The sequence below is a fragment of the Carcharhinus amblyrhynchos genome, chromosome 8, assembly GCF_965287045.1.
Source record: "Carcharhinus amblyrhynchos chromosome 8, sCarAmb.v2.hapA, whole genome shotgun sequence".
NCBI lineage: Eukaryota > Metazoa > Chordata > Chondrichthyes > Carcharhiniformes > Carcharhinidae > Carcharhinus > Carcharhinus amblyrhynchos.
This window is the reverse complement of record NC_137331.1, coordinates 2,622,136-2,648,187: the sequence shown is the minus strand read 5'-3', so window position 1 is coordinate 2,648,187 and position 26,052 is coordinate 2,622,136. Positions and strand designations below refer to the sequence as shown.

The following is a 26,052-nucleotide window of genomic DNA, read 5'->3' as shown; positions in this document are numbered from 1 at the left end:
CACAATTGATCGGTGTTATCATTTGCCAAAGTCTTTGGGGCCAAATTTCAAAGGTTTATGTTTGACCAGTAACAATGGAAGATTGAAGTTCATTAACAGCAAAGGACTCTAACTCTGTTCCAAATTTGCAAGGACAGGTTTATTCATAAGATCAGAACAGGTGTTTTGCAGCAATACAGACCCATCAATGGTGCCAGTGCACAATTCCTGGTCAGAATGTCCAATCGGTGCCTCGTCATTCAAATGGAGCTGTGAACTGTTGGGAATTACTCAGGGGTGACACAGTGGTTTGCGCTGCTACATCACAATGCCAGGTCCTGGATTCGATTCCGGATTGGATCACGGTCTGTGCGGAGTTTGCACGTTCTCCCCGTGTCTGCGTGGGTTTCCTTCAGGTGCTCTGGTTTCCTCCCACAGTCTGAAAGACATGCTGGTAAGGTGCATTGGCCATGCTAAATTTTCCCAGGTGGCGGGGTGTGGTGACCAGGGGATGTTCACAGTAACTTAATTGCAATGTTGATGTAAGCCTAAATGTGACGCTGATAAATAGCTTTAAACCTTAACTTGTAAACTTGAAGAACTTAGAAAGACTGTCTCGCAATCTTCAGTGCATTGGGGTAGCGAATTACACACTGTCTTCAATTAACTGATGCCATTTGATGTTTATCACTCAGTGCCTGAACAGTTGGAACTCATTTGCTGACGTATGTGTGGGAATTTGTTAAAACCTGTTGAGGTTTTGGATTGGCATGAAAACTGCTCCTTATGAGGGCGAAGGGATCATCCGAGGAGACCATTGTCACTATTGTACAGTTGTAGGATAGGCATGCAGAACAGAGCACTCCCTGGGTTGACGTTCTGGTTCCAAGTGTACAGCATGTATCAATTGCTGTGCTTGACAGATGTCTCGCTATTGTTTTTACATACGAACATTTTATGATAAATTATTGTTATTCCATGATACAGAGGCACAATATGTTCTCCTTCAGATTGAAATGCCCTCATGACATTATTAATTCCAACATGAATATTCTAAAATGTTTGCCAAACACCTGCTATTTGGGCAAAGCGAGCATTTAGTAATATAACATTTTGTTTTGTAGAAAACGAGTTATATTCAAAATTGGCAGCATGAATCTGTAAACTTGTGCCAAGAACTATTTAATGTTTACTCCACTGATCAGATCAACATAAATTTTAAATATTGTCTCTTTCTCTCTCACTCTGTTTTCTGATTGTGCTATTTTTGCCAGCTTAACATACCAATACTTGTCTCCTTGGTGTAATGTCCCAGAGCTGATGGAGAGACAAATGGGAGAAAATGATTTTAAGTTGGGATCCTGATGTGATCCTGCCCTCCCTTCTGACTTTCTCAGGTGAACCCTATCATGCATAGTTAGATGAATTAAAAAAAAACTTTGAAAAAGGCAATCCATTTACCACTTTCTCCGATGTTGAAGAAAGACAATAAGCGTTAATCAAGAAATGGGATGATCTACTGAAAAGGTGATTGCAGACGGAAAATGAAAGTGCCAGGACAGTAGCTTCTGGGGTGAAACCGGAATTGAAAAGGAACATAGCTGGATGAAAAATCCCTGGTGTCTATGTCAGTGTTCTCTCAAAAAATATCTCAAAAGTCCTGTGGATGAGGTGGGAAGTCAACTGAAGTTCTTGAGCTTGGTTCCCTCTTCCCCATCTGCACAGGAGTGCAGTTGGGAAAGAGCGCTGTGAGTATGACCATTAGGTTGAAGAGAGTGAACTCACTGTGGGAAGGAATTGCTCAGTAAAATTGATGACCAAGGAAGGGATCGGGTCACAAATACTGGCCTCGCCAGTGAATGAATGAAGTAAATTGATTTGATCAATTACATTGAAGAGCTGCAACAAGGTCTCACTGAGAGACTGCTGGTCAAAGTGTTCCCCTTCTCAGAGAGTGCTCCCATTGTTTGAGAGCTGATTGTCAACTTCTCGGAAGGCACTTGATCTGCCCAACACTTCACTCAACTTCAGCTGCATTTCCCTGCTCCCTACCTTCAGAGCAGTGTGGAAACAGGTTTTGCAGCTCCACAGTTGCCCCCCGCTCGAGGTCAAAGGGCAAACCAGCATCCACTGCTTCAGCAGCTGGAGGACCAACACTGGCAGCAGCCTTTGTTGGTTCTTCCTTCCTTCTCTTCAGTCACAGAGCAGAGGGGATGACCTCGAAACTCTGCTGGAAGGAGACAAGATCCTCAACACTGGCTTTTCAGGCAGAGGATTCAGCATGCCTGAGCACCAATCCATCGGAGGGCTCAGGTTGCCATCGAATGATGTTGGCAGCGTTCTCAACAAGATCTCCTTCCGAATGGATCAGCTGGACAAGTATTGCCAGTAGCCAATCAGGTGCTTGCCACTGAAGGGCCATGCCTCTTTTCTCCTTCAAGGAGGGAGGTGATGGTGTGGTGGTTTTCTCGCCAGAATATGAATCCAGAAACTCAGCTAAAGTTCTGGGGACCCATGTTCGAATCCTGCCAAGGCAGTTGGTGGAATTTGAAGTCAATAAAAAATATCTGGAATTAAATATCTACTGATGACCATGAAAACCATTATCGATTCTTGTAAAACCCACCTGGTTCACGAATGTCCTTTAGGGGAGGAAACCTGCTGTCTTTACCTGATCTGGCTGACATGTGACTCCAGAACCACAACAAGTTTATACCGGAGATGAGGGGGTTGGACTATGAAGAGAGGCTGAATAGACTGGGTCTGCACTCGTTGGAGTTTAGAAGGATGAGGGGGGCATCTTATAGAGACGTATAAGATAATGAAGGGGTTGGATAGGGTAGAGGGAGAGAGATTCTTCCCGCTTGGAAAGGACAGCAGGACGAGAGGGCACAGCCTCAAGATAAGCAGGGGGCAGTTTAGATCAGAGTTGAGGAGGAACTTCTTCATTCAAAGGGTGGTGAATCTCTGGAATTCTCTGCCCGTTGAAGTGGTGGAGGCTGCCTCGCTAAATATTTTTAAGACGCGGGTAGGTAGGTTTTCCGTAGACAAGGGAATTAAGGGCTATGGGGAGAAAGCAGGAAACTGGAACTGAGCCACTTCAGATCAGCCATGATCTTATTGAATGGCGGGGCAGGCTCGAAGGGCTAGATGGCCTACTCCTGCTCGTACTACTTATGTTCTTATGTAACAATGTGGTTGATTGCCAACTACTCTCTGACCTGGCCCACCAAGCGTTTCAGTTCAGGAGTGACTAACGATGGGCAATAAATGGTGGCCAGCCAGCAACACTGAGGTCCTACGAATGAATGAGAAAGAAAGGAGTGAAAGCAAATAAATGTAAGTGCCGGCAATGGCTTGTATAGACAGGTGAAGGTCTGTGTTTGCACAGGGTGTCAGGGAAACATGGGTGAGAGAGGGCAGTGCACTAGGGATAAGTATGAGTGTTGATTGTTCAGATTGGGATATAAGATGCCTGAAGGAAGAAGAATTAATGGAATTGCAAGATGGGTTGACCTGAGGAATGTTGTGCAAGTGAATGCTGAGCAAGTTAAAAGTCTCTTTTCCTTTATTACTTGATGGGCTGTGGGTGTTGCTGATAAGACCAGGATTTGTTACCCATCCCTAATTGCCTTGGAATTGAGTGGTTTGCGAGGCCATTTCAGAGGGCAGTTATAAGTCAACCACATGACTGTGGGTCTGGAGTCACATGTAGGCCCAATCTATGCATAAGCGCTGTAGAATTTTGATCCTGAAGGACATTGGTGAACTAGATGGGTTTTTACGACAATCGACAATAGTTGTCATGATAACCAGAACTGAAACTAGCTTTCAATTCCAGATTTTAAGCATTGAATTCAAAATCCACCAATGCCTTGGTGAGATTGTAATCCATGTCCCCAGAACTATGACATGTGCCTCTGGATTACTAGTCTAGTGATATTATCATTGCTATTGTCCCGCACCTTTGATACTGGCATATGAAAGCCCCAGCTACTTCCCTGCTGCAACCTCCTGAGGTCTGGAACTTCTTATGTCCAGGTTGAAGGGAGTACATTTTTGCTGCTGATTTCTTTGGCCACTTCCACCATGTATACCAACAGAAGATCCTCCAATCCTTAGTCGAGCTCACTTCACTTTAGTCCATGCAGGTAAGAGTATGAGACCTGACGGGGAAGGGAGGTGGGGCAAAGGGGCAGTTTCCCTCGGTCTCCTTTCCATTCCTGTGGTTGTTACACTTCAAAAATACAAGTGCTGGTGAATGGGATGGATAGGATAGAGGTGGAGAGGCTCTTCCCGCTCAGAAAGGACAGTAGGACAAGGGGGCACAGCCTCAAGATAAAGGGGGGGCGGTATAGAACGGAGTTGAGGAAGAACTTCTTCACTCAAAGGGTGGTGAATCTCTGGAATTCTCTGCCCATTGAAGTGGTGGAGGCTGCCTCGCTAAATATATTTAAGACACGGGTTGATGGGTTTTTGATAAGAGAGGGGATTAAGGGTTATGGGGAGAGGGCGGGAAAGTGGAACTGAGCCACGACAGATCAGCCATGATCTTATTGAATGGCGGGGCAGGCTCGAAGGGCTAGATGGCCTACTCCTGCTCCTATTTCTTATGTTCTTATGATTTTCTCGAACATGTCATGTCTCTTTAAATAGAAATTCCTCTTTTGATGAGACAGTCATGTTATCTCACCTGCAGCCGTTAATTTGGGCGGTGGGGGGAAGAGTCCAAGGCAGACTCTTAATTAATTTGCTCTTGTACAAGGTAACTGACTGTGGAGATCTTGAAGTTCCAGTTTCAAGTCCAGTGCCAGGACTTATTGGCCATAATCAGCTTGGGAATCCTTCCACCAGTCGTCCCCAAAGGGAAATGTGCATGTGTGAAAATACATGTAAAATAATGAAATAGCAACTTGAAGGCCTTTTAATCAGGAAATCATGTTTGTCACCTAAAGATAGATTTTTCATGACCAACGTGGGTGTTATCTCCGAGGGTGTCTCAACTTGGAACATTTTTTCGTGGTGTTTTGTAGTTTTATTTTGGAATGGTGTGAGGAGTCATGTGAAACCTCCTGTGAGAATAGCCAGCCCAGTCATCGTACAACAATTACTAAAGACTACTTATTAAACAAAAGAAAAGATAAATACACACCACTAGGACTACTACACTGTAAGACAATTAAATATATGAATTACTAGATACACGCAGTTTATGTAGAAATATATATCTGCGATTCCTGAACTCCTTAAGATTTTCCTGTTCCCAAACTACATCCAAATTAAATAAATTTATAAGTCAAATCCAGTTTATAATTACCATTCAGTACAAATCAGGGAGGTATATTTTCCTGGTCCAGCGAAGATACTTGAACTGCTTTTGTGAAAGGGCCTACACAGCCCTGGTTCTAAGATTTGTTGCGTGCTAAAATGGCTTCTCAGACTCTGAGCTGTAAAAATGGCCTCTCTAGCTTTTGAATGTGACAATACCATTTTGGCTATTCAATGTTAAACTCGCTTGTCAGCTGTGAAATGTTAAACTAGTCTGCCTGCTTTTGCAGTTGCTGGCAACTGTACCATGGTTCCTCTGTGATTTCCCCCCCTTTATTTTGGGACTGTCTGTATCTCTCAATCCATGACGCTCAAAATGAGCACCTGTATTCCTCCACTAATCTCTTAGTCATCTAGGTAAGCTGTTTCCTGGTGATAGCTTTTTACATCTGATTCTGTCTGCTGATTCCCTTTCCAAGGAAGGAGAACTGCATTCCCTTTGAATGCAGGCTATTGCTGTTGCTAGGCAAGTGTTTACTTTTTTTCTGGGCAGATACATAATAAAATATTTTGGAACGTTTTTAAATGCAATGTGTGTTGGATATCAAAAACATTTTTTTCTCAGTGTAACCGGTGTGGAGTCAGGTAATATCTTTCATGGATTAATGCTTCAGCTACTGGTCATTTTTAGCTTGGCAAACATGTAATTGTGTGGCTTATAGAATTTGCCAGTTTGTTGGCAATTTAGAAGAAAATATGAACTGGCATAAGGCTTGTTGGTCAGTGTTATCAGTATTTCATTTCTATTATCTGACATTGTGGTAGATGCTAAATGGTGATAATTTTTATTACATGATTTTTGGATAATCAAGAGTACAATATTAATGTATGTCATAATAGTTTGTGATTTTGTCTCTTACAAATCCAAACAAAGGTTATCAGAGTATAGAATCAAATACTCTCCATTTTATTTCACACTCAGTTTCAACTTTGAATCGATTGAGGTTGGATGCAGCAGCATGGTTTCTATGCATGATAAAACCCTTCCATAATACACCAACAATGCGTTTACACAATACAACTACATTTTTTTTTCATACAATACAACATGCCTTCTGGTCTCTGACTGAAATTGTTATGTTGTGAAATTGTTATTTCCAGAAAATGCACAATTATTTCAGTTATGTATTTATATCATGTTGATTCTGTATTCATTGGTTTCCTTGTAAATAGTAGACACGAGTAAACTTAATTCAATCCTACAGGATTGGATTGAAACCTCGGGCCCAGAGGTGATGGGCCAAGTTGCCAAATGACTGAACCACTTGATTAGAGTCATAGAGGTTTATAGCATGGAAACAGGCCCATTGGCTCAACTTGTCCATGTCACCCCTTTTTTAAAACCACGAAGCTCGTCCCAATTGCCTGCCTTTGGCCCATATCCCTCTATATCCATCTTACCCATGTAACTGTCTAAATGCTTTTTAAAAGAGAAAATTGTGCCCTCCTCTACTACTACCTCTGGCAATTTGTTCCAGACACTCACCACACTTTGTGTGAAAAAATTGCCCCTCTTGACCCTTTTGTATCTCTCCCCTTTCACCTTAAATCTGTGCCGTCTCGTTTTAGACTCCCCCATCTTTGGGAAAAGATGTTGATTATCTAGCTGATCTATGACACTCATTATTTTATAGACCTCAATAAAATCATCCCAAGTCTCTTACGCTCTAGAGAAAAAAGTCGCAGTCTGTCCAGTCTCTCCTTATAACTCAAATCATCAAGTCCTGGTAGCACCCGATCCTTTTTTACACTCTTTCTAGTTTAATAAGATCCTTCCAAGTGCTATCTTAATTTGGTGATGGAAATTTGGTCTGTGATTAATCTCCATTAAAATTTTCCATCCACAGTAATGTTGTAAAATTGTCTATATCAGAGTTGGATGGACTGGTAGTGAAATAGAATCGTCAGCTCATTTAATGAGATTTATGAATATTGTTATTGGCAAACGGAACCTACTGGAACAGTGAAATGAGAGTTGCCAAAGTCCAAGAGGCTGCTCTCCCCTTTTGAGAGAATTGAATACTCTGACCTTTCCTGTTAAAACGCATGTTTGATTGTTCTTTGGTATATTTTCAGTTTTATAAACACACACCTTTGGTTAAAGATTCCAGTATCTTTCCAAGAGCCACCATTAAATTGACGAGTCTATCGTCCCTTTGGGTTGTTCTTTCTCCCTTTATGAAGATAGAAATATTTAAGTTGCCGCAGTCGCAGAGGACCATTGGTTACTCTGCCCTGAGAGAGAACTGACTGGTGGTGGTTGAACCTGAAGATCACCACACTTCAGGTGAGGGGCAAGGCTGATTGGGTAGAGCCTTCATGAATAACCTGAGCAGGTACAGGAGTCACTCCACATCACAAGCTCGCCTTCAAGCCAACTGAGCTAATTGAAATAGTGCAGTTTCAATAGATCAAAAATAGTTCAGTAAATGTTCATCTTCAATTCATGACAGTTAACTGATGGAGTAGGTTATCCACCCATGATGGTATCTTCTCAGTTGTCACTCAGTTGAAGTTGTTGGAAGAGGTGGACACACTTGGGCAAATTATTACCCAAGCAATGAAGGAAATGATATCAATACTCCTTCTGGAATCAGGGAAATATGAAACGGAGTGATTGCTCTTGCAAGCTATTGGCTCAAGAATGGCATGATTTCAAATTCGGTACCAACTCATTTGACCATGTGATAGAAACATAGAAAACAGAAGCAGGAGTAGGCCATTCGGCCCTTGGAGCCTGCTGATCATCAAATGCTATATCCTGATCCGACCTTCCCCCCCCATATTCCTGGATCCCTTTACCCCACAGAGCTATGCCTAATTACTTCTTGAAATCACACAATGTGTTGGCCTCAACTACTTTTTGTTGCAGTGAATTCGACACATTCACCAATCCCTGGGTGAAGAAATTTCTCCTCACCTCAGGCCTAAAAGGTTTATCCCCTTACCCGCAAACTATGTTCCCTAGTTCTGTACTTTCACCATCATTGGACACATTGTTTTTCAATGTACCCTGTCCAATCCCCGTTAGAATTTTCCAATTTTCTCTGAGATCCCGTCATTACAAAGTAATGGTGCATGATCCGGACAGTAGAGGGGAGGCGATCATTTTGTGCAGTGATGTCTGAAGATAAATATTTGAGTTTGGAATTCCCACAAGGGTTCTATTGTGGGAGATCAGTGGAGAAATTGCGAAGAATCGCTGCTTGACTCCAATACTTCAGGCCTTCCAGCGATCTCCTGATGAAGCCATGGCAAACAAATGGCGGCACAGTGATTAGCACTGCTGCCTCACAGCCCGGGTTCGATTCCTGGCTTGGGCCACTGTCCATGTGGAGTTTGCACATTCTTCCTTTGCCTGTGTGCGTTTCCTCTCTCAGTCCAAAGATATGTGGGTTAGGTGGATTGGCCGTGACGAATTATCCATTCGTGTCAGGGGGATTCACAGGGAGAATCATTGTTGGGATCATTGTTGGTGCTGGCTCGATGAGCTGACTGGCCGCCTTCTGCACTCTCAGGACTATAGTCCTGTGAATGATGCAGAACACTGCAGGAATGCAAAACCTGTGTTGCAAAAAAGTGAATTTTGTCACATTTGTTCAACATAATTTCGTAAATGCTTCTGTTGCTCACATATTTTGTAGGATTTAACTCATTTTACTAGTCAGCCTTTCAACACTGGAACACCTTCATTTCTGATACTCCATTTTTAAACATCACCAGTAAGTGTAATTAAACAAAGAATTCAGATGCTAATTGAATGATGGCAAACATCTTGGTTTTTATTTATATTGTACAAGTAATCATCACAACAATTGTCACAACATTTTACAGGACTGATTAGATTCTACATGACCAGAACAAATCATTAAGCACAAAGGAAATTAGTAATTACATTCAAACAGAAACATAGCAACCTAATCACCCAATTTGCTCATTGTTCCTTGGGAGCAAATCAGAGAGGGAGAGAATGGTGAGAGGTGAGCTGGTGAGTAAGCGACTGTGTTTCTTTTTTTTTAAAGCTCACGTCTCCAGCTTTTTTTAAAATTTAAATCGGGTACAGGAAGTTGTCATAGGGAGGTCCAGGAAGTAGTTTTTTTTTCCTCCCTCTGGACCCCCATAAATTGGGAAGGTGAAGTAACCCAATACTCTACACTTGTAGAGTATCCCATTCTACCCCCTCCTCTAACCTAAAGAAAAGAGAAAGTGACTTGGAGTGAGAGCGGGTAAGTTTAAGTTTATTTTTGTTTCTTGGTAAGGGAAGTAATAGGGATGGCAGTGCAGGCAGTGCGATGTTCCTCCTGTGGGATGTTTGAGGTGAGGGACACTGGTAGTGTCCCAGCTGGTTACACCTGCAGGAGGTGCATCCATTTGCAGCTCCTTGAGGACCGTGTTAGGGACCTGGAGCTGGAACTGGAGGAACTAAGAATCATTCGGCAAGCAGAGGCAGCTATCGACACAAGTTACAGAGAGATAGTTACTCCTAAAAGTGATACGTGGGTGACGGCTAGAAGGGGTAAGAAGCAGTCAGAGCAGCAATCCCCTGAGGCTGTTCCTCTCCAAAATAAGTGCTCTGTTTTGGATGTTATTGGGGAGGAAGACTCAACCGGGGTAAGCCATGGAGTACAGGTCTCGGGGGTAGAGCCTGTCCCTGATGCTCAGGTGGGAAGGGGGAAGAAAAGAACAGGATTAGTGATTGGGGATTCCATTGTTAAGGGGATAGATAGGAGAGTCTGTGGGAAAGGGAGAGACTCGCGGTTGGTATGTTGCCTCCCAGGTGCCAGGGTCTGTGATATCTCTGATCGAGTGTTTGAGATCCTTAAGGGGGAGGGGAACCAGCCCCAAGTTGTGGTTCATGTCGGCACCCATGACATAGGTAGGAAAAGGGATGGGGATATAAAACAGAAATTCAGAGAGTTAGGGTGGAAGCTCAGGGCTAAAACAAGCAGAGTGGTTATCTCTGGTTTGTTACCTGTGCCGCGGGATAGCATGGAGAAGAAGAGAGAGAGAGAACATTTGAACTCGTGGCTAAAGGGATGGTGCAGGAGGGAAGGGTTCAGATACTTGGACAATTGGGGCTCATTCTGGGGTAGGTGGGACCTCTACAAGAGGGATGGTCTGCACCTGAACCAGAGGGGTACGAATATCTTGGGGGGAAAATTTGCCAATGCTATTCAGGGGGATTTAAACTGATTCAGAGGGGGGATGGGAATCTAAACTGTAGCTCCAATGTACAGGAGGATGAGGATAGGGAGGTCATGGGTAAGGTTTCTAGGTCACAGCAGAGTATTGGCAGGCAGGAGGGTGGTTTAAAGTGCGTATACTTTAATGCGAGAAGCATACGCAAGAAGGTGGACGAACTTGCAGCCTGGATTGGTGCCTGGGACTTCAAATTGTGGCCATTTCAGAGACATGGATAGAGCAGGGACGGGAATGGTTGTTGCAGGTTCCAGGGTTCAGATGTTTCAGTCAGAGCGGAGAAGGTGGTAGAAGAGGGGGAGGCGAGGCATTGTTAGTCAAGGACTGTATTACAGTGGCAGAAAGGATGTTTGATGCGGACCTGTCTATTGAGGTAGTATGGGCTGAGATTAGAAACAGGAAAGGAGAGATCACACTGTTGGGAGTTTTTTATAGGCCTCCAAAAAGATCCAGGGACGTAGAGGAAAGGATCGCAAAGATGATCCTGGATAGGTGCGAAAGTAACAGGGTAGTTGTTATGGGGGACTTTAACTTTGCAAATATTGATCGGAAAAGCTATAGTTCAAGCGCGTTCGAGGGGTCGTTTTTTGTCCAATGTGTGCAGGAAGGTTTCATGACACAGTATGTAGATAGGCCAACAAGAGGTGAGGCCACATTGGATTTGGTACTGGGTAATGAACCAGACCAGGTGTTAGACTTGGAGGTAGGTGAGCACTTTGGTGATTGTGACCACAATTCGGTTACGTTTACCTTAGTGATGGAAAAGGATAGGCATATACCGAACGGCAGAAGTTATAGCTGGGGGAAAGGTAATTATGAGGCTATTAGGTGGAGTAGGAAATTGCAGGGGCTGGGAACATCTGAAATGTGGAGCTTATTCAAGGAGCAGCTACTGCGAGTCCTTGATAAATATGTACCTGTCAGGCAGGGAGGAAGTGGTCGAGCGAGGGAACCGTGGTGTACTAAGGAAGTTGAATCTCTGGTGAAGAGGAAGAAGGAGGCTTATGGAAAGATGAGACGTGAAGGCTCAGTTAGGGCACTGGAGAGTTATGAAATAGCCAGGAAGGAGCTAAAGAGAGAGTTAAGAAGAGCTAGAAGAGGACATGAGATGACTTTGGCGGATAGGATCAAGGAAAATCCTAAAGCTTTCTACAGGTATGTTAAGAATACTGTCAGCGACAGTAGTGGGAAGTTGTGCGTGAAACCTGAAGAGACAGGAGAGGCACTGAATGAGTATTTTTCGACAGTATTCACGCAGGAGAAAGTCAGTGTAGTCGAGGAGAATACTGCGATACCAGGTAGTAGACTAGATGAGATTGAGGTACAGAAGGAGGAGGTGTTGGCAATTCTTGAGAGTGTGAAAATAGGTAAGTCCCCTGGGCCGGATGGGATTTACCCTAGGATTCTCTGGGAGGCTAGGGAGGAGATTACAGAGCCTTTGGCTTTGATCTTCATGTCGTCATTGGCTTCAGGTATAGTGCCGGAAGACTGGAGGACAGTAAATGTTGTCCCCTTGTTCGAGAAGGGGAGTCGAGACCATCCTGGGAATTATAGACCAGTGAGCCTTGCTTCTGTTGTGGGCAAAATTTTGGAAAGAATTATAAGGGAGAGGATTTATAATCATCTAGAGGGAAATAAATTGATTAGAGATAGTCAACACGGTTTTGTGAAGGGTAGGTCGTGCCTCACAAACCTTATCGAGTTTTTTGAAAAGGTGACCAAAGAGGTGGATAAGGGTAAGGCAGTTGACGTGGTGTATATGGATTTTAGCAAAGTGTTTGATAAGGTTCCCCATGGTAGGCTATTGCAGAAAATGCAGATGCATGGGATTGACGGTGACTTAGCAGTTTGGATCAGGAATTGGCTAGCTGATAGAAGACAGAGGGTGGTGGTTGATGGGAAATATTCAACCTGGAGTGCAGTTACAAGTGGTGTACCTCAAGGATCTGTTTTGGGGCCACTGCTGTTTGTCATTTTCATAAATGACCTAGATGAGGGTGTAGAAGGACGGGTGAGTAAATTTGCTGATGACACCAAGGTCGGAGGAGTTGTAGACAGTGAGGATGGATGTTACAGTTTGAAGAGGGACATAGATAAGCTGCAGAGCTGGGCCGAGAGGTGGCAGATGGAGTTTAATATGGAAAAATGTGAGGTGATTCACTTTGGTAAGAATAACAGGAGTACAGAATATAGGGCTAATGGAAGGACTCTTAGTAGTGTTGATGAGCAGAGAGATCTCGGGGTTCATGTGCATAGCTCCCTGAAAGTTGGCACCCAGATTGATAATGTTGTTAAGAAGGTGTACGGCGTGTTGGCTTTTATTGGTAGAGGGATTGAATTTCAGAGCCGTGAGGTCATGTTACAACCGTACAAAACTCTGGTGCGGCCACACTTGGAGTATTGCGTACAGTTCTGGTCGCCGCATTATAAGAAAGATGTGGAGGCGTTGGAAAGGGTGCAGAGGAGGTTTATCAGGATGTTGCCTGGTATGGTGGGAAGGTCTTCTGAGGAAAGGCTGAGGGACTGGAGGTTATTTTCATCGGAGAGAAGAAGGTTACGAGGTGACCTGATTGAGGCATACAAGATGATCAATGCATTGGATAGGGTGGACAGTGAGAGCCTTTTACCTCAGATGGAGATGGCTGACGCAAGGGGACATAGCTTTAAATTAAGGGGTGGTAATTATAGGACGGATGTCAGAGGTAGGTTCTTTACTCAGAGGGTAGCAAGGTTGTGGAATGCCCTGCCTGCAGCAGTTGTGAACTCGCCAACTTTAAGGGCGTTCAAATGGTCAGTGGATGGGCATATGGATAACATTGGAATAGTTTAGGTTAGAGGGCCATTAGATTGGTTCCACTGGTCGGCGCAACATCGAGGGCCGAAGGGCCTGTACTGCGCTGTAATGTTCTATGTTCTAATATGGTGATAAACCATCCCTGGAATTTCATATTGCGTCATACTTTTGTCAGTGTCCTCCAGATGTTTCCAACAGGTATGTCTGCCACACACATTTGGAAAGGTTGTATCTTCCAAAGCATCTTAGGAATAGTCCTCTATTATTCAGTCAGAATCAAGGATGAATTTTACAAGGTGCTGTGATCCCTGCCAGCCTTCCTGCCTACCAGCAGAACGGTTAGTTACTCTGCAGCTATTTAATGGCAATTGGCAGAGGCTAGAAGCTCTCCAGTACTGCCCGCGTTGCTAGGAGCAGTGACTGCTGCTGGCCCTGAGGGTGCTGAGGGGAGTGGGTCTGAGGTACGAGAGCCCATGTGCGATTGGAGAACCGGGTGTATGTAATAGATTTGGTGGTGGAATTGCGAAGGTGGAGGGCCGGGCAGGGGGGAGGGAGGTGGAAGGGGGCTCCAATAGGCCTGTCAGACTTGGGATGGTCCTTTCCTGTTATTGTTCAATCCTGACAGGAGCATTAATCGACCCTTTGTCTGGCAGGCCACCTGACGTCACCACCCAACACTCAAAGTTCTGAGGGTAGGAGTGAACAGGTTGGCAGTAGGTACAAAGCCCACTGGGCCTTGCTTGTCTCTCGCCTTCAAACCCACTGGCAGGGGAGTATAAAATCCAGCCCCAGATGTTGCAGACATTGTGTTGCTGATAACGAGATCTGCTCTTTGTGTTGGTTAAAATATCTTTGTCATGGTTCAGTTTGTACCGAGTGCAGGGAAAATAAAGAATGACAAAAAGCCATTTAGCCGAAACCAACCAGTTCTCCATTGGCCACACATAATCTATTTGATCCTTTCATTCAGCCTGAGTCCACTGATTCCTAAAAGGTAATTAACTAAAAAAGTAGCGACCCTATCTATCCCATCTCTGCCTCGTTGTGGCGACCAATCTTCGAGAAGCAATAGTTTATGCATTCCTTCTCTCATCCTGATCCCAGCAGCACAGCAACCATCGTGTCCCGGGAATGTTTGACTATTTCAGTGTGTGTCCTTCTCTCGACGTATGAGTTCTGCCTGGATATGTGTCTAGTCAGCTGAGTTCATCAGCATGGTACTAGCTGCTTTTGTTGGGTTTGGCGCCTTTAATCCCTTCTGGGTCCACAGATTGAGAAACAGCTTTGTTGTTCTGGAGTCCGATGTCTAAAACCCTTCAATGTTGTACTATCGGTGATCCTGGACACTGATTTACATCTGCCAGGACATAGTGAGACTGATTCTGAAGTAAATCGGAGGATCAGATGTTTGTTATACCAAGAGGCATGTATCTTGTGTGAATCCAACCTGCAATGCCTCAGAAAGCCTGAGGATGTGTGCAGTAAGTTCAATCTGAGGCAAAAGTTAAACTCCAGAAGGGGTCTTCGATGTTTGCCAAGTGGAAAGATGTTGGGGGAGAAAAGCAGAGTTGATGAAAGTCTGATGCCTGCAGCAGGATGTATTGCTGCTGAAAGTAACAAACAAATAATCCGCTTCCAATGCAGTCAGCAGATAATACAAAAAAAATGGAAAATATCAGAACATCTGACTTGGAAGAAAATGTGAAATTTGGGGCCCACTTTATTCTGTTTACCAACTCTTCAAACTGAGGAAGGCAGCAGCTTTTCAAGGGAAAAGTAACATGCGGATAAAGGGCAGTCTGAGCGCTTGTCTTTGTAGATGATCACATCTGCTTGGCTAAGCCAATTATCATTTGCCTGGTGATTCACTGACCGAGCCACTGTTGCTTGTATCCATATCCACCCTCTGTAAAGATAAAGCATAGTCAATGCATTTCTTCATTTGCACTCTGTTTTGCATTTTGTGGATCTCGCTGAAGTTTTGTCCATTGAAAAATAACTCTCTGTTATGAGTGAATTGGAATGTTTGCACTCTCAGAAAAGTCACATTTAACCTTCTCCCTTTCCTTGAGTGGGCAAGGGAAAGTTTCGCACAACTTATTTCTTGCTCAAAATTTAATCTGAAAAAAAAAATTAGATTGAAATTCTGAAGTGTAACAGATGGCTGAGAAGGTACATGTGAGCATGCCTTGTTTCAGAGAGGAAACTAATTAAAAAACTCTGTCATTTTGACATAAAATGAAGTCTTACTTTGCTTTCTGCAATCCCCAAGCCATGCTTTGCATAATACAGTAGGTTCAGGAAGTTGATTGAGGGCACTAATGAAAATAGTTCCCTCTGGTTCATTCATTAATTACAGTTCTTGAATGTCTTCTGGCTACCTGAGGCATAATAATGTTGAATAAATGATTAAGAGTTCACAACCTATTCTGCATTTTCTTTAAGTAAGGGATTTCAGCTTTCCATCACCCATTCTACAATAAATGCCACTTCATGTTCTCATTTTCTGACTGTCCATTTAGAATTTTAAAGCGCAGTATTATGATGTTCCTTGAACAAATCTGCTGACATTTTCACTTTTAAGAAGAAGAAGCGATAGCCAACAGGATGTTTCACTGATAATCACCTGAATCTGATTATAATGAAAGCATCAATAACTAAAAAAAAGGCCTGATTTTACCAAAAATTCACACCTGTTTTTGGGCACGAAATCACGGTGAAGTCGGGCGTTGGGCCTGTAATGCGATCTGCATCCGAAACAGAGCAGATCGCACCTTTACCGACACCCGATTTGGGCGCGGGTCCAATCCGCACCCCAATCAGGCAGCCCGATGATTTAAATGCATTAGCATGTATTTAAATCGATTTAATGAACCGCACGCCCAACTCTATCGCCACATCCCACTTTACTGTCTACGGATCCGTTGTAGATCCGCGCTGCTATCAGCCTGCAGAATAAAAATCTGAAGCGGATTCCTATTCTGCAGGGGAACCTCCAAAGCCCATCCTCCTCGGACACCCCCCCCACTAACCACCCCGGCTGACTCCACCCCCCACCTGGGAGGCAGCCCACCTCCCCATCCCCCCCACCATGGTCAGACCCTCGCCCACCCGTCCACCCCCACGGTCAAACCACCTGGGAGGCAGCCCACCTCCCCATCCCCCCCCCCCCACCATGGTCAGACCCTCGCCCACTCCCCCTCCCGGGAGGCAGGCCCACCCCCCCCTCCCCCCACCCCAGCAGAGCACACCCCCAACCTACCTGGATTGCTGCTCTCCCTCCACCATCCTTCTGACCTGCATTCGATGTGGAGATGCCGGCGTTGGACTGGGGTGAACACAGTAAGGAGTCTCACAACTGTTGTGAGACTTCTTACTGCACTCGTTGGACAGCCTGCAGCACCTTCCGCTGGCGTCTGCCGGAGGGGGTGCGGGCTCAGATGGATCTCTGTCTTGGGGAGAGGGGTGGGGGAGGATGGACTTGGGAGAATCTCCACCACCTGGTTTCTCTCTGTTGGTTTTATCTTTGGTGCCCAGGGGCGCTGTTTTAGATGTTTTTCGAACCGCACATACGCAGTTCAGAGCCCCGATCGTTCCGGCGGCGCTAAGCCCCGCCCTCAGCGCGGACAGTACTGGAGCCGGCAAAAAGCGTATGGGCGCGCTGTAACGGGGATTCTGGGCTTGGATCCATTTTACGTCCAGATCCAGCCCTTAGCCTCTGATTGGTAAAATTGGGCCCATTGTGTTACTTTAGAGTATTTGTCCTGCTACTGATTTCTTTGCTCCTGATTGAGCAGGACTTTCCATTGGGAGTCGGTATCCTGAAGTTGAGATCGGATTCAGGTCCCAATTCCTGCGCTATGTTGACAGCAGTCAGCCATCGGAATCCTGGAAGCAATGGTCAATTAATGGTCAGAGGTTACTCTCGCCATCTAATTGTGAACAGTGGACAGGTTCTGAATACTGAAGGGCCCCCGGTAGTGAAGTTCCTGCCCCCTGCCATTCCGTCCCATCTCCATCTGAAGGAGCCCTCTGAGCAATTTTGACAAAACTGAAGAAAATAAATGGTCATAGCTGCGGGCCACCGAGTGGAGAGGAAAATGCTCCATGTGGTAACCAACAGCCATGGCTGAATACTGGTATGTAGGCTGGCTTCAGGGCCAAAGTGATCCTGGAGTGCTGCCTCCCACCCACAACCCCCAACCCCTTGGAAATTGATTTATTATTGTCACATGGATCAGGAAACAGTGAAAAGTATTGTTTTTTGTGCTCTGTACAGACAAAACATACCATTTATAGAATAGATGGCGAGAAGGAAAGGAGTATAATGTTGCAGTTACAGATGGATTGGAGAGAAAGATCAACTTAATATATGATAAGAGCATAATATACAATTGGAGCCAATTTTAGGGATATATAAAAGCCTGTTCCAGGCATCTGCCATTCCTCTATGGTCCAGGAGCCTATGGGACTAATGGAAGGTTCAAGTTGGCCTCTCTTCAGTAGCCTTACCTGGATCTCTTCATTAACAAGCTACCCGTGCTCAGTTGACTCCAGCCCCACCCCAAGTTGGCACCAAAATCCTGGACGTCACTTATTTCTTTGTTTTAAATCAAGCATTCACCACCCTTTGAGTGAAGAAGAACTTCCTCAACTCCGGCGGTTTAGAACGGAGTTGAGGAAGAATTTCTTCACTCAAAGGGTGGTGAATCTCTGGAATTCTCTGCCCGTTGAAGTGGTGGAGGCTGCCTCACTAAATATTTTTAAGACGCGGGTTGATGGGTTTTTGATAAGAGAGGGGATTAAGGGTTATGGGGAGAAAGCAGGAAAGTGGAACTGAGCCACGACAGATCAGCCATGATCTTATTGAATGGCGGGGCAGGCTCGAAGGGCTAGATGGCCTACTCCTGCTCCTATTTCTTATGTCCTTATGTTCACCTAAAAGAAAAATCACAGAATAAAAGAATTCCAATGGTTGAAACTATTGACGTTGACGGTTGAGAAGATTCCATGTGGAGTGAATCTCACTGATGGATTATCACAGTGAGGATAATCATTCATATTAGGAACATTTCTAAGATAGTAGAAAGTAAATCAAAACATGGTGAGATATTTTAAACATACACTAGCACTTTCAGAATTATTCTGATGGATAGCTACCCAATTATTTCCACCGAAATGTACAGCAGTCAGTAGATGTTTTTCAGACTGGGGGCAGGTAGACAATGCTTTTCCTCATGGTATTTGAGCTACTGTTTTGCTTTAATATTTATTAAAGACCTCGACTGAGTTTAAGAGGCACAAGTTCAAAGTTGGCAGAGGACACAAACCTGGAATAGTAGTAAACAGTGAGGAGGATAGCAGTAGATTTCAGGAGATCACAATGTGTTGAAATCAGCAGACACGTGGCAAATGCAAAAACGTTGGCACAGTGGTTAGCACTGCTGCCTCACAGTGCCAGGGACCCAGGTTCAGTTCCAGCCTCGGGTCAGTGTTTATGAAGATTGCATGTTCTCCCTGTGTTTGCGTTGGTTTCTTCCCACAGGCCAAAAATGTGCGGGGTAGGTTGATTGGCCATGCCAAATTGCCCTTCAGTGTCAGGAGAATTTGCAGGGTAAATGTGTGGGGTTATACGGGGATGGGGCCTTGGTGGGATTGTTGTCAGGCAGGCTCGATTGGGCCAAATAGCCTCCTTTGGCATTGTAGAGATTTTATGATTCTGAGTTCCAAAAATCTGAGGTAAACCAGTCACACACAAGCAGTTGCTCCTTTAAGATGTGCACACGCATGGCTGTACAAGAATGTTAACGTGACCCTGAGATACAAGGAACAGGCTTCAAACCACAAAGGAGTTTTAAGGGGAACATTGCTTCTAATGTATTATTATTGAGCATTCCTTTCGTTTGAGGGAGCAATGTGACGTGGAAACAAGACAGACATATTTTGCAAAAGTAAAATATTGTGGACTGGGTGGCAGCTTTGTGGCAAGTTCAGTCGACCAATAGAACCCTGACCTTCCTGTCACTTCCCATGACACTGCTCCACCTTGTACTCACTCCCATTTTTCTATCCCTGACCTGAATTGTCCAACAAAAAAAAAGTCAACACAAGCTGGAGGAATACCTTGCCTTTTGACTCAGCATTCTAAAACCATCTCGACTCAATGATAAGCGCATCAATTTTTGATCATAGATGTTTTTGCTGGTTTGATTTTTCACTTGTTTGTTTTAGTTCCGTCTTGTTTACATTTGATGTAACTATTCATATTTGATGTGGACACAGCTTTTATTATTATACTAAATCCATCACACTTTCCTTGCCTTTTTGGCATTTAATTCTCCTGCTACCCACCCTACCAGATGTTCCCTTTTGTTCTTTCACTCCCTCCCCCTTCCAGTCACACTAAAGCTCACTATATTTCTAACTTCTCCTAATTCTGATGAAGAGTCATTGTGACCTGAAATGTTAAGTGTATTGCTGTCCACAGATGCTGTTTCATCTGTGAGTATTTCCAGCGTTTCCTGTTGTTGTTCGATCTATTTCATACCATCTATTGCACACTGCAAGAGTCATTAAATATGGAGTGGACGAGCACACAGCAGCACATTGTTTTTCTGTATAAATGATGACAGAATTTTTGAAGAGTTCCACTGAGGATTTTCTTACTCTGTTACAAGCTGTCCACCCACAGCTGGCCATTGAGGACCAAACGTATCAGTAAATGGCTGACTATCCTTACATTGCACCATCTTTAATTACGCATACACCAAACAGCCTGAATCAAAGGGTGGTTTGCATTTTCCCTCTTCTGCTTGTCACATTCGTGAACTTGAAATATCCTGGAACACGGTCTACTCTGGAGAGACACCTGTCGAGAATAGCACAATTTACAGTAATTCCCAAACCAGTTTCCTGGGTGTAATTTCGATGCGTAATCAGTGCTCAGGAAGGCTTGAGCTGCTCACATGACATCGATTTTGCAGAAAAGAAGAAAATCTGGGAATTTGAGTATTGTGGTAATCAGGTTTGACTCATTGTGGCAGGTTATCCATGGAAAAATATGAGAATTGTAAATGGGTAACATGGTCATGACAAGAAATAACAAGATCAATAGAAATTCAGTGATAATTTAGATAGCATTTGATGTTATATAGAATGTAAGCATTTTTCTTTGCATCTTATTGCAAACATCCACAGAACTTTAATTTTCTGCTTAAATCCTGATTTTCTTTTTTTTTCCTTTGTAGCACTATGCGGTGGAGATATCAGAGGACCCACTGGTACTATTTTATCACCTGGTTACCCTGACTTTTATCCAAATTCATTAAATTGTACTTGGACTGTGGAGGTTTCCCATGGTAAAGGTAATGAACTGTGTACACAAGGATTTCACTTGTTCCTATCTAGAATCTGTTTAATCATATTCCAGTCATGCAGCCAATTTTGAGTTGAAAGGAAGCTGAAAATGACAATTATTTGAGATTAAACAAGTCAACTGTGATCTGCAAGTATGACATTAAATCAATCAGCAACACATTAGTTTCAGTGAGGAGAGTGCAGGAAGTGTATATGTTAATCGTAGGCAATGAAAATAATAATGGTCTGGTAAAATTATTGGATGAATTGACTTTTGCTTAATCCAGATTAATAGTACTCAATAGTCGTACTCCAGAATTAGCCAGGCCCTTAGCCAAGCTTTTCCAATACAACTACAAGACTGGCATCGACCCAGCAATGTGGAAACTTGCTTAGGTATGTTAATCCACAAGAAGCAAGACAAATATAATCTGGTCAATTACCAGCTCATCATCTACACTCATCACCAAAGTGATAGAAGGGGTGTCAATAGTGTTATCAAGTGACACTTAGCAAGAAGTTGCTCAACACTGTTCAGTTTGCATTCTGCCAGGCCCATTCAGCTTCTGACCTCATTGCAGCCTTGTTCTAAACAGGGACAAAACAGCTGAACTCAAGAGGTGGGGTGAAAGTGATGGCCTTTGACATTAAGGTTACCGTTGACCAAATGTGACTTCAAGGAGCCCAAACAAAACTGAAGCCAATGGGAATCGGAGAGAGAAAAACCTCCTCATTAGTTGGAGTTGTACGTGGCACAAAGGAAGATGGTTGAGGTTGTTGGACCTCAATCATCTCAGTTCCAGATATCACTGCAGGAGATTCTCAGTATCTAGACACATCCATCTTCAGCTTCAGCAACGACCTTTTCTCCATCGTATGGTAAGAAGGGGATGTTCGTTGATAATTGCACAATTGTCAGTACCATTCTGAGTCCTCAGATACCAAAGCAGTCTGTGTCTCTGTGAAGTAAATGTTGGAAAACATTCAGACTGCAGCTGATAATTGGCAAGTCATATTCACACACCACAAATGCAGATAATGAACATCTCCAACAAGAGAGAACACAACCACCTTCCCTTGACATCTCTGTACCTCCCTTTATCAATATCCTGAACAAATATAAATACTGTGGCTACAAGAGTAGGTCAGAGGTTGGGAATTTTACAACAGTAACTCATTTCCTAGCTTCCTCAAGCCTTTTTACCATCTACAAAGGATAAACCAGGTGCAGCTCCAATAACACTCAGTAAGCTTGACATTGGAACTGGAACAGGAACTGGCACACCATCCACCACCTTAACCTTCACTCACTCCACCACCAATGCACAATGACATCAATGTGTGACATGCACAAGATGCACTGTAGCAACTCAACAAGGCTCTTTCAACAGCACCTTCCAAACCTGTGATCTATACCCCGAGAAGATCAAGGTCAGCAGATGGGAAGATCATCAAATGCGTGCTCCTTTGAAGCAAAACAGCATCTTGACTTAAAACAATGTTGCTGTTTCTTCACTGTCACTGTGCAAAAACCCTGGAACTCCCTTCCTAAGAGCACTGTGGGTGTACTTACACCACATGGGCTGCAGCATTTCAAGAAGGTGGCTGTCCACTAACTTCTCAAGGGCAATTCAAGGTGGGCAATAACTGAGCTAGCAATGCCCGCAACCCATGAAAAAAGTAAAATAAATGTTTTGGGCTTTGGCGGGGTGGCGTTGGGGAGACAGGAGGTGTAAAGTAGAACTGGAAAGTGACTCCAGTCCAGCTCAAAAATAAATCAGAACCATCATCAAATCTGAAGGTATCTGATTTGGATCATGATAGAGATGCAGAATTATCCCTGCTTAAACATTGAGCTCATTTCCAAACATAGCTGGCCTTATTATTTCTGAAAGAATTTGGACTTGCATCTTTTCAAATAATCCTCTGTGGGATTCCAGTTCACTCTATGTTTTTTCCTGGGCAGATAGTTCAAAAGTTAACTCAGTGGGTGCTGGTTGTCTACTGATTGGTCCAAGCCTAGATTGGGAAGGGAGTTTTAACCTGTCAAGGTAGATGAGCTTATGTGCAGGGGGAAACTTAAAACAGCTGAAACTTTTGCCATGTCAGAAAGTCAGCAGGATCCTGTGGACTTAGATTTAACCCAAACACAATCTTCAGTACGTAGGCTCACATTGTCACTCACGAGGTCACTTCGGGTGAGCTCAGGTTTGGAGCCTTGGCTGATTTCCCACCAGTCCATAGAGAGACATATTGCACTTGTGTGACAAGCAGTGTCCCTCCGGTCAGCCAGGAGATCTCATTTCCACTCCCACTCTCCCAACTGGTATGTAACAAGTCAAAGATCATCAGACATGTTTGTGCGACATACCCGGTCAGTTGGGCAAGAAGTTTATCCTGCACCAGTTGGGTCTCCCACAAATGTTTGTTCTTTGATGCAGGGTCAGTGGGATGGCTCCTTGGATCGCGTCATCCCCTGATGATATGTTTGATTATATCTTTTGAGGAGACCTTTTACCAATGAAATTTACAACAGTGCCACACAAGCACAAGAGCAGTCATACGATTAAGGAATCAAGATGCGTTTCAAGGGCTTGGTCAGATTGGTTAGAGCTGAGCACTCTTCAGCATGCACCCCACTTTCTACACCACCACCGCCCCCATTCCCCCCTTCCCCCGCTTCCTCCAGGGCTTTCCAGAATGCTGTACTTGTACAGCATTGAGCAGCAGAGAGGACTTGACTTCCAGGAAGCTGGAGATAATGAGTGGAGATAATCAGAGAAGGAGGAGAAGACAGAGGAGAAGCAAATAGAAGGAGGGGGATTGATATGGTAAGGTCACCCACAGCCACAGAATTATTTTCCGGGGAGGCCTGTAGACCAGGTTAATGTGGGCATATTCAAATTAATCGGAGGCAGTGCAGTGATTTAGCACACCAGTTCTAAACCAACTGTGGGCCATCAGCACACATCAGTCACACCATCAACAAACCATCTCTCTCTAGACATAAATTATTTTTCTTTACCTCTGACACCAATTTGAAAAGCCTGAAGGCCACACTGTAAGTGGCAGGGGAAATGGGAAGGACAGTTTAAAATACGGTAAATTTAACAGTTTAAAAATCACAAAACACAAAAGTAACAATTTGACGCAGGAAGTTTGCGGATGGTACCAAAACTGGTGGTGTGATGGACAGTGAGGAAGACTATAATGGAATCATAATGTGTGAATGGCAGAACAGAGGTGGAGATGATTAAAGGATTGCTTGGGGATGATGGCAGTTGCCCTGAAAGGGAGTGGGGGTAAGAAGGAGAGCGGAATGGAAAGTGGAAACATCGAGGTGAGAATGAAGGATGATGAAATGGATGAATAGATTTTTTAAAAAATGAAATAAAGCAAATGGAAATGGGGTGAAGGTAGAGGAGAGAATTCATGCTCTGAAGTTGTTGAACTCAGTGTCCATTCACATATTCTGTTGGCTCAATGGATATTTTTTAGCACCTTCTCAGCCTTCTGTATCCTCATTTACCTTCCCTTTGTCTCACCCACCCATGCCCCCTCCCCACCCTTATAGTATAAATCTCTGCTGATCCTCTTTGTTGTTAGCTTTGATGAAGGTTCATCAGGACACTAAATATTCGCTTGATTCTCTCCCCACTGTCAGAGCTGCTGAGGTTTTCCAGTGTTTTCTGATTTTGTTTCAGATTCTAGCATCCGCAGTATCTTGCTTTTATTTTTGCTTTTCACTTGGCTAGCATTTTTTTACATTTGAGAACCCTGTGAACTATCGTGGCCTGTGTCGTGGTGGACTTAGCCATTGGTTTTGAAGGGAACACATAGAGTTCTGATTGGGGGAAGAGGGTGTAAATAGGGCAAGGGCTTGGGAGTCCAAGTGTTTTGAGAAGACGCAACATGTGTAGAACATAGAACAGTACAGCACAGTACAGGCCCTTTGGCCTCCATGTTGTGTTGAGCTATGTCTGAATCCAAGATCAAGCGATCCCACTCCCTGTCATTCTGGTGTACTCCATGTGCCTATCCAGTAACCGCTTGAAAGTTCCTCAAGTGTCCGACTCCACTATCACAGCCGGCAGTGCATTCCACTCCCCAACCACTCTCTGAGTGAAGAATCTACCTTGGACATCCCTCCTACATCTCCCACCATGAACCTTATAGTTATGCCCCCTAGTAACAGCTATGCATTCCAAGTCGTAAAGTCATGGAGATGCAATTATCTGCATTGCTGACTCTCTTCCTGAACACGGTAACATCACTCAGCACCTAGGCTGGTGAGTTCAGCAACAGTCAAGTTCCCACTTGCTTCGAGAAATGTCACAAGCAAACATGGAGGAAATCTAAAACCTTTTAGGTGGACATTTATCCTCACACATTGTATTCAGAATTGACCATAAACGGATCAGTGCTGACTATGGAGTTGCATGGTTCAGGTAGCAGGAGCCAATGTCAACAGTAGCTCTGTGCCTCTGTGTAGACCTGAACAGCTGACGTAGTCTAAAGAGTGTAGCAACTATAGTGCTAGGGATCCCTCACAGTGATACAGGCTCATCAAAGTTAGTCACAGATAATGATAATGGGCCTTCTGTACATCTGTAGCATCTGAGTTGATTATGCAGCCATCCAACAGCATGACTCATTCATTGAGTAAAGTAGTTAGCAGCAGGATGTATTAACAACAGACAGCAGGCAAATGTGCAGTTGAATACAAGAAACATGTACACTTATCACACTGCACAACATAAGGAAAACAATTCACTGTTATTGTGTTATACAGTCTTTATTTTAACAATACCATTGAGAATCATCGTTTCAAAATGCCCTGAAGAATAATTAGCTCATTGTGCCTGTGTTCGTTCTTTGAAAGAGTGATCCAATTATTCCAACTCCCATGATCTTTTCGCCATAGTTCTGCAAGTGTTCGCTTTTCAAGATAATATTTAATACTCCTTTCATATTACTATTGAATCTGCTTTCATCATCCTTCAGGCAGTGTATTCCAGACCTGGACTTAAACAATGAAGTTCTCATCTCCCCTTTCATTCTTTTGCCGATCATCTTAAACGTGTCCTCTGGTTACCAGTATTTGGTCTCTGATCTTCGGGTAAATGTTCTCCAAGGCGGCCTTCACGACATACGACAGCGCAGAGTCACTGAGCAGAAACTGATAGCTAAGTTCCGCACACATGAGGACGGCCTCAACCGGGATCTTGGGTTCATGTCGCACTATCTGTAACCCCCATAACTTGCCTGGGCTTGCAAAATCTCACATACTGTCCTCTCTGGAGACAATACACATCTCTTTAACCTATGCTAAATGCTGTCTCCACTCACGCTGTCTGTACCTTTAAGACTTGATCAGCTGGAAAGACTCACATTCT

General features: G+C 44.0%; 1 protein-coding gene across 1 annotated transcript in view; it reads left to right on the top strand.

The window, feature by feature from the left end:
• Positions 1-26,052, top strand: part of csmd3b (CUB and Sushi multiple domains 3b) — a 1,478,622-nt gene that overhangs the window by 1,066,356 nt on the left and 386,214 nt on the right. Inside the window, exon 17 of the mRNA XM_080194817.1 lies at positions 20,548-20,664. Coding sequence (XP_080050943.1) covers positions 20,548-20,664 — 117 coding nt within the window. The remainder of the gene's footprint in view (positions 1-20,547; positions 20,665-26,052) is intronic.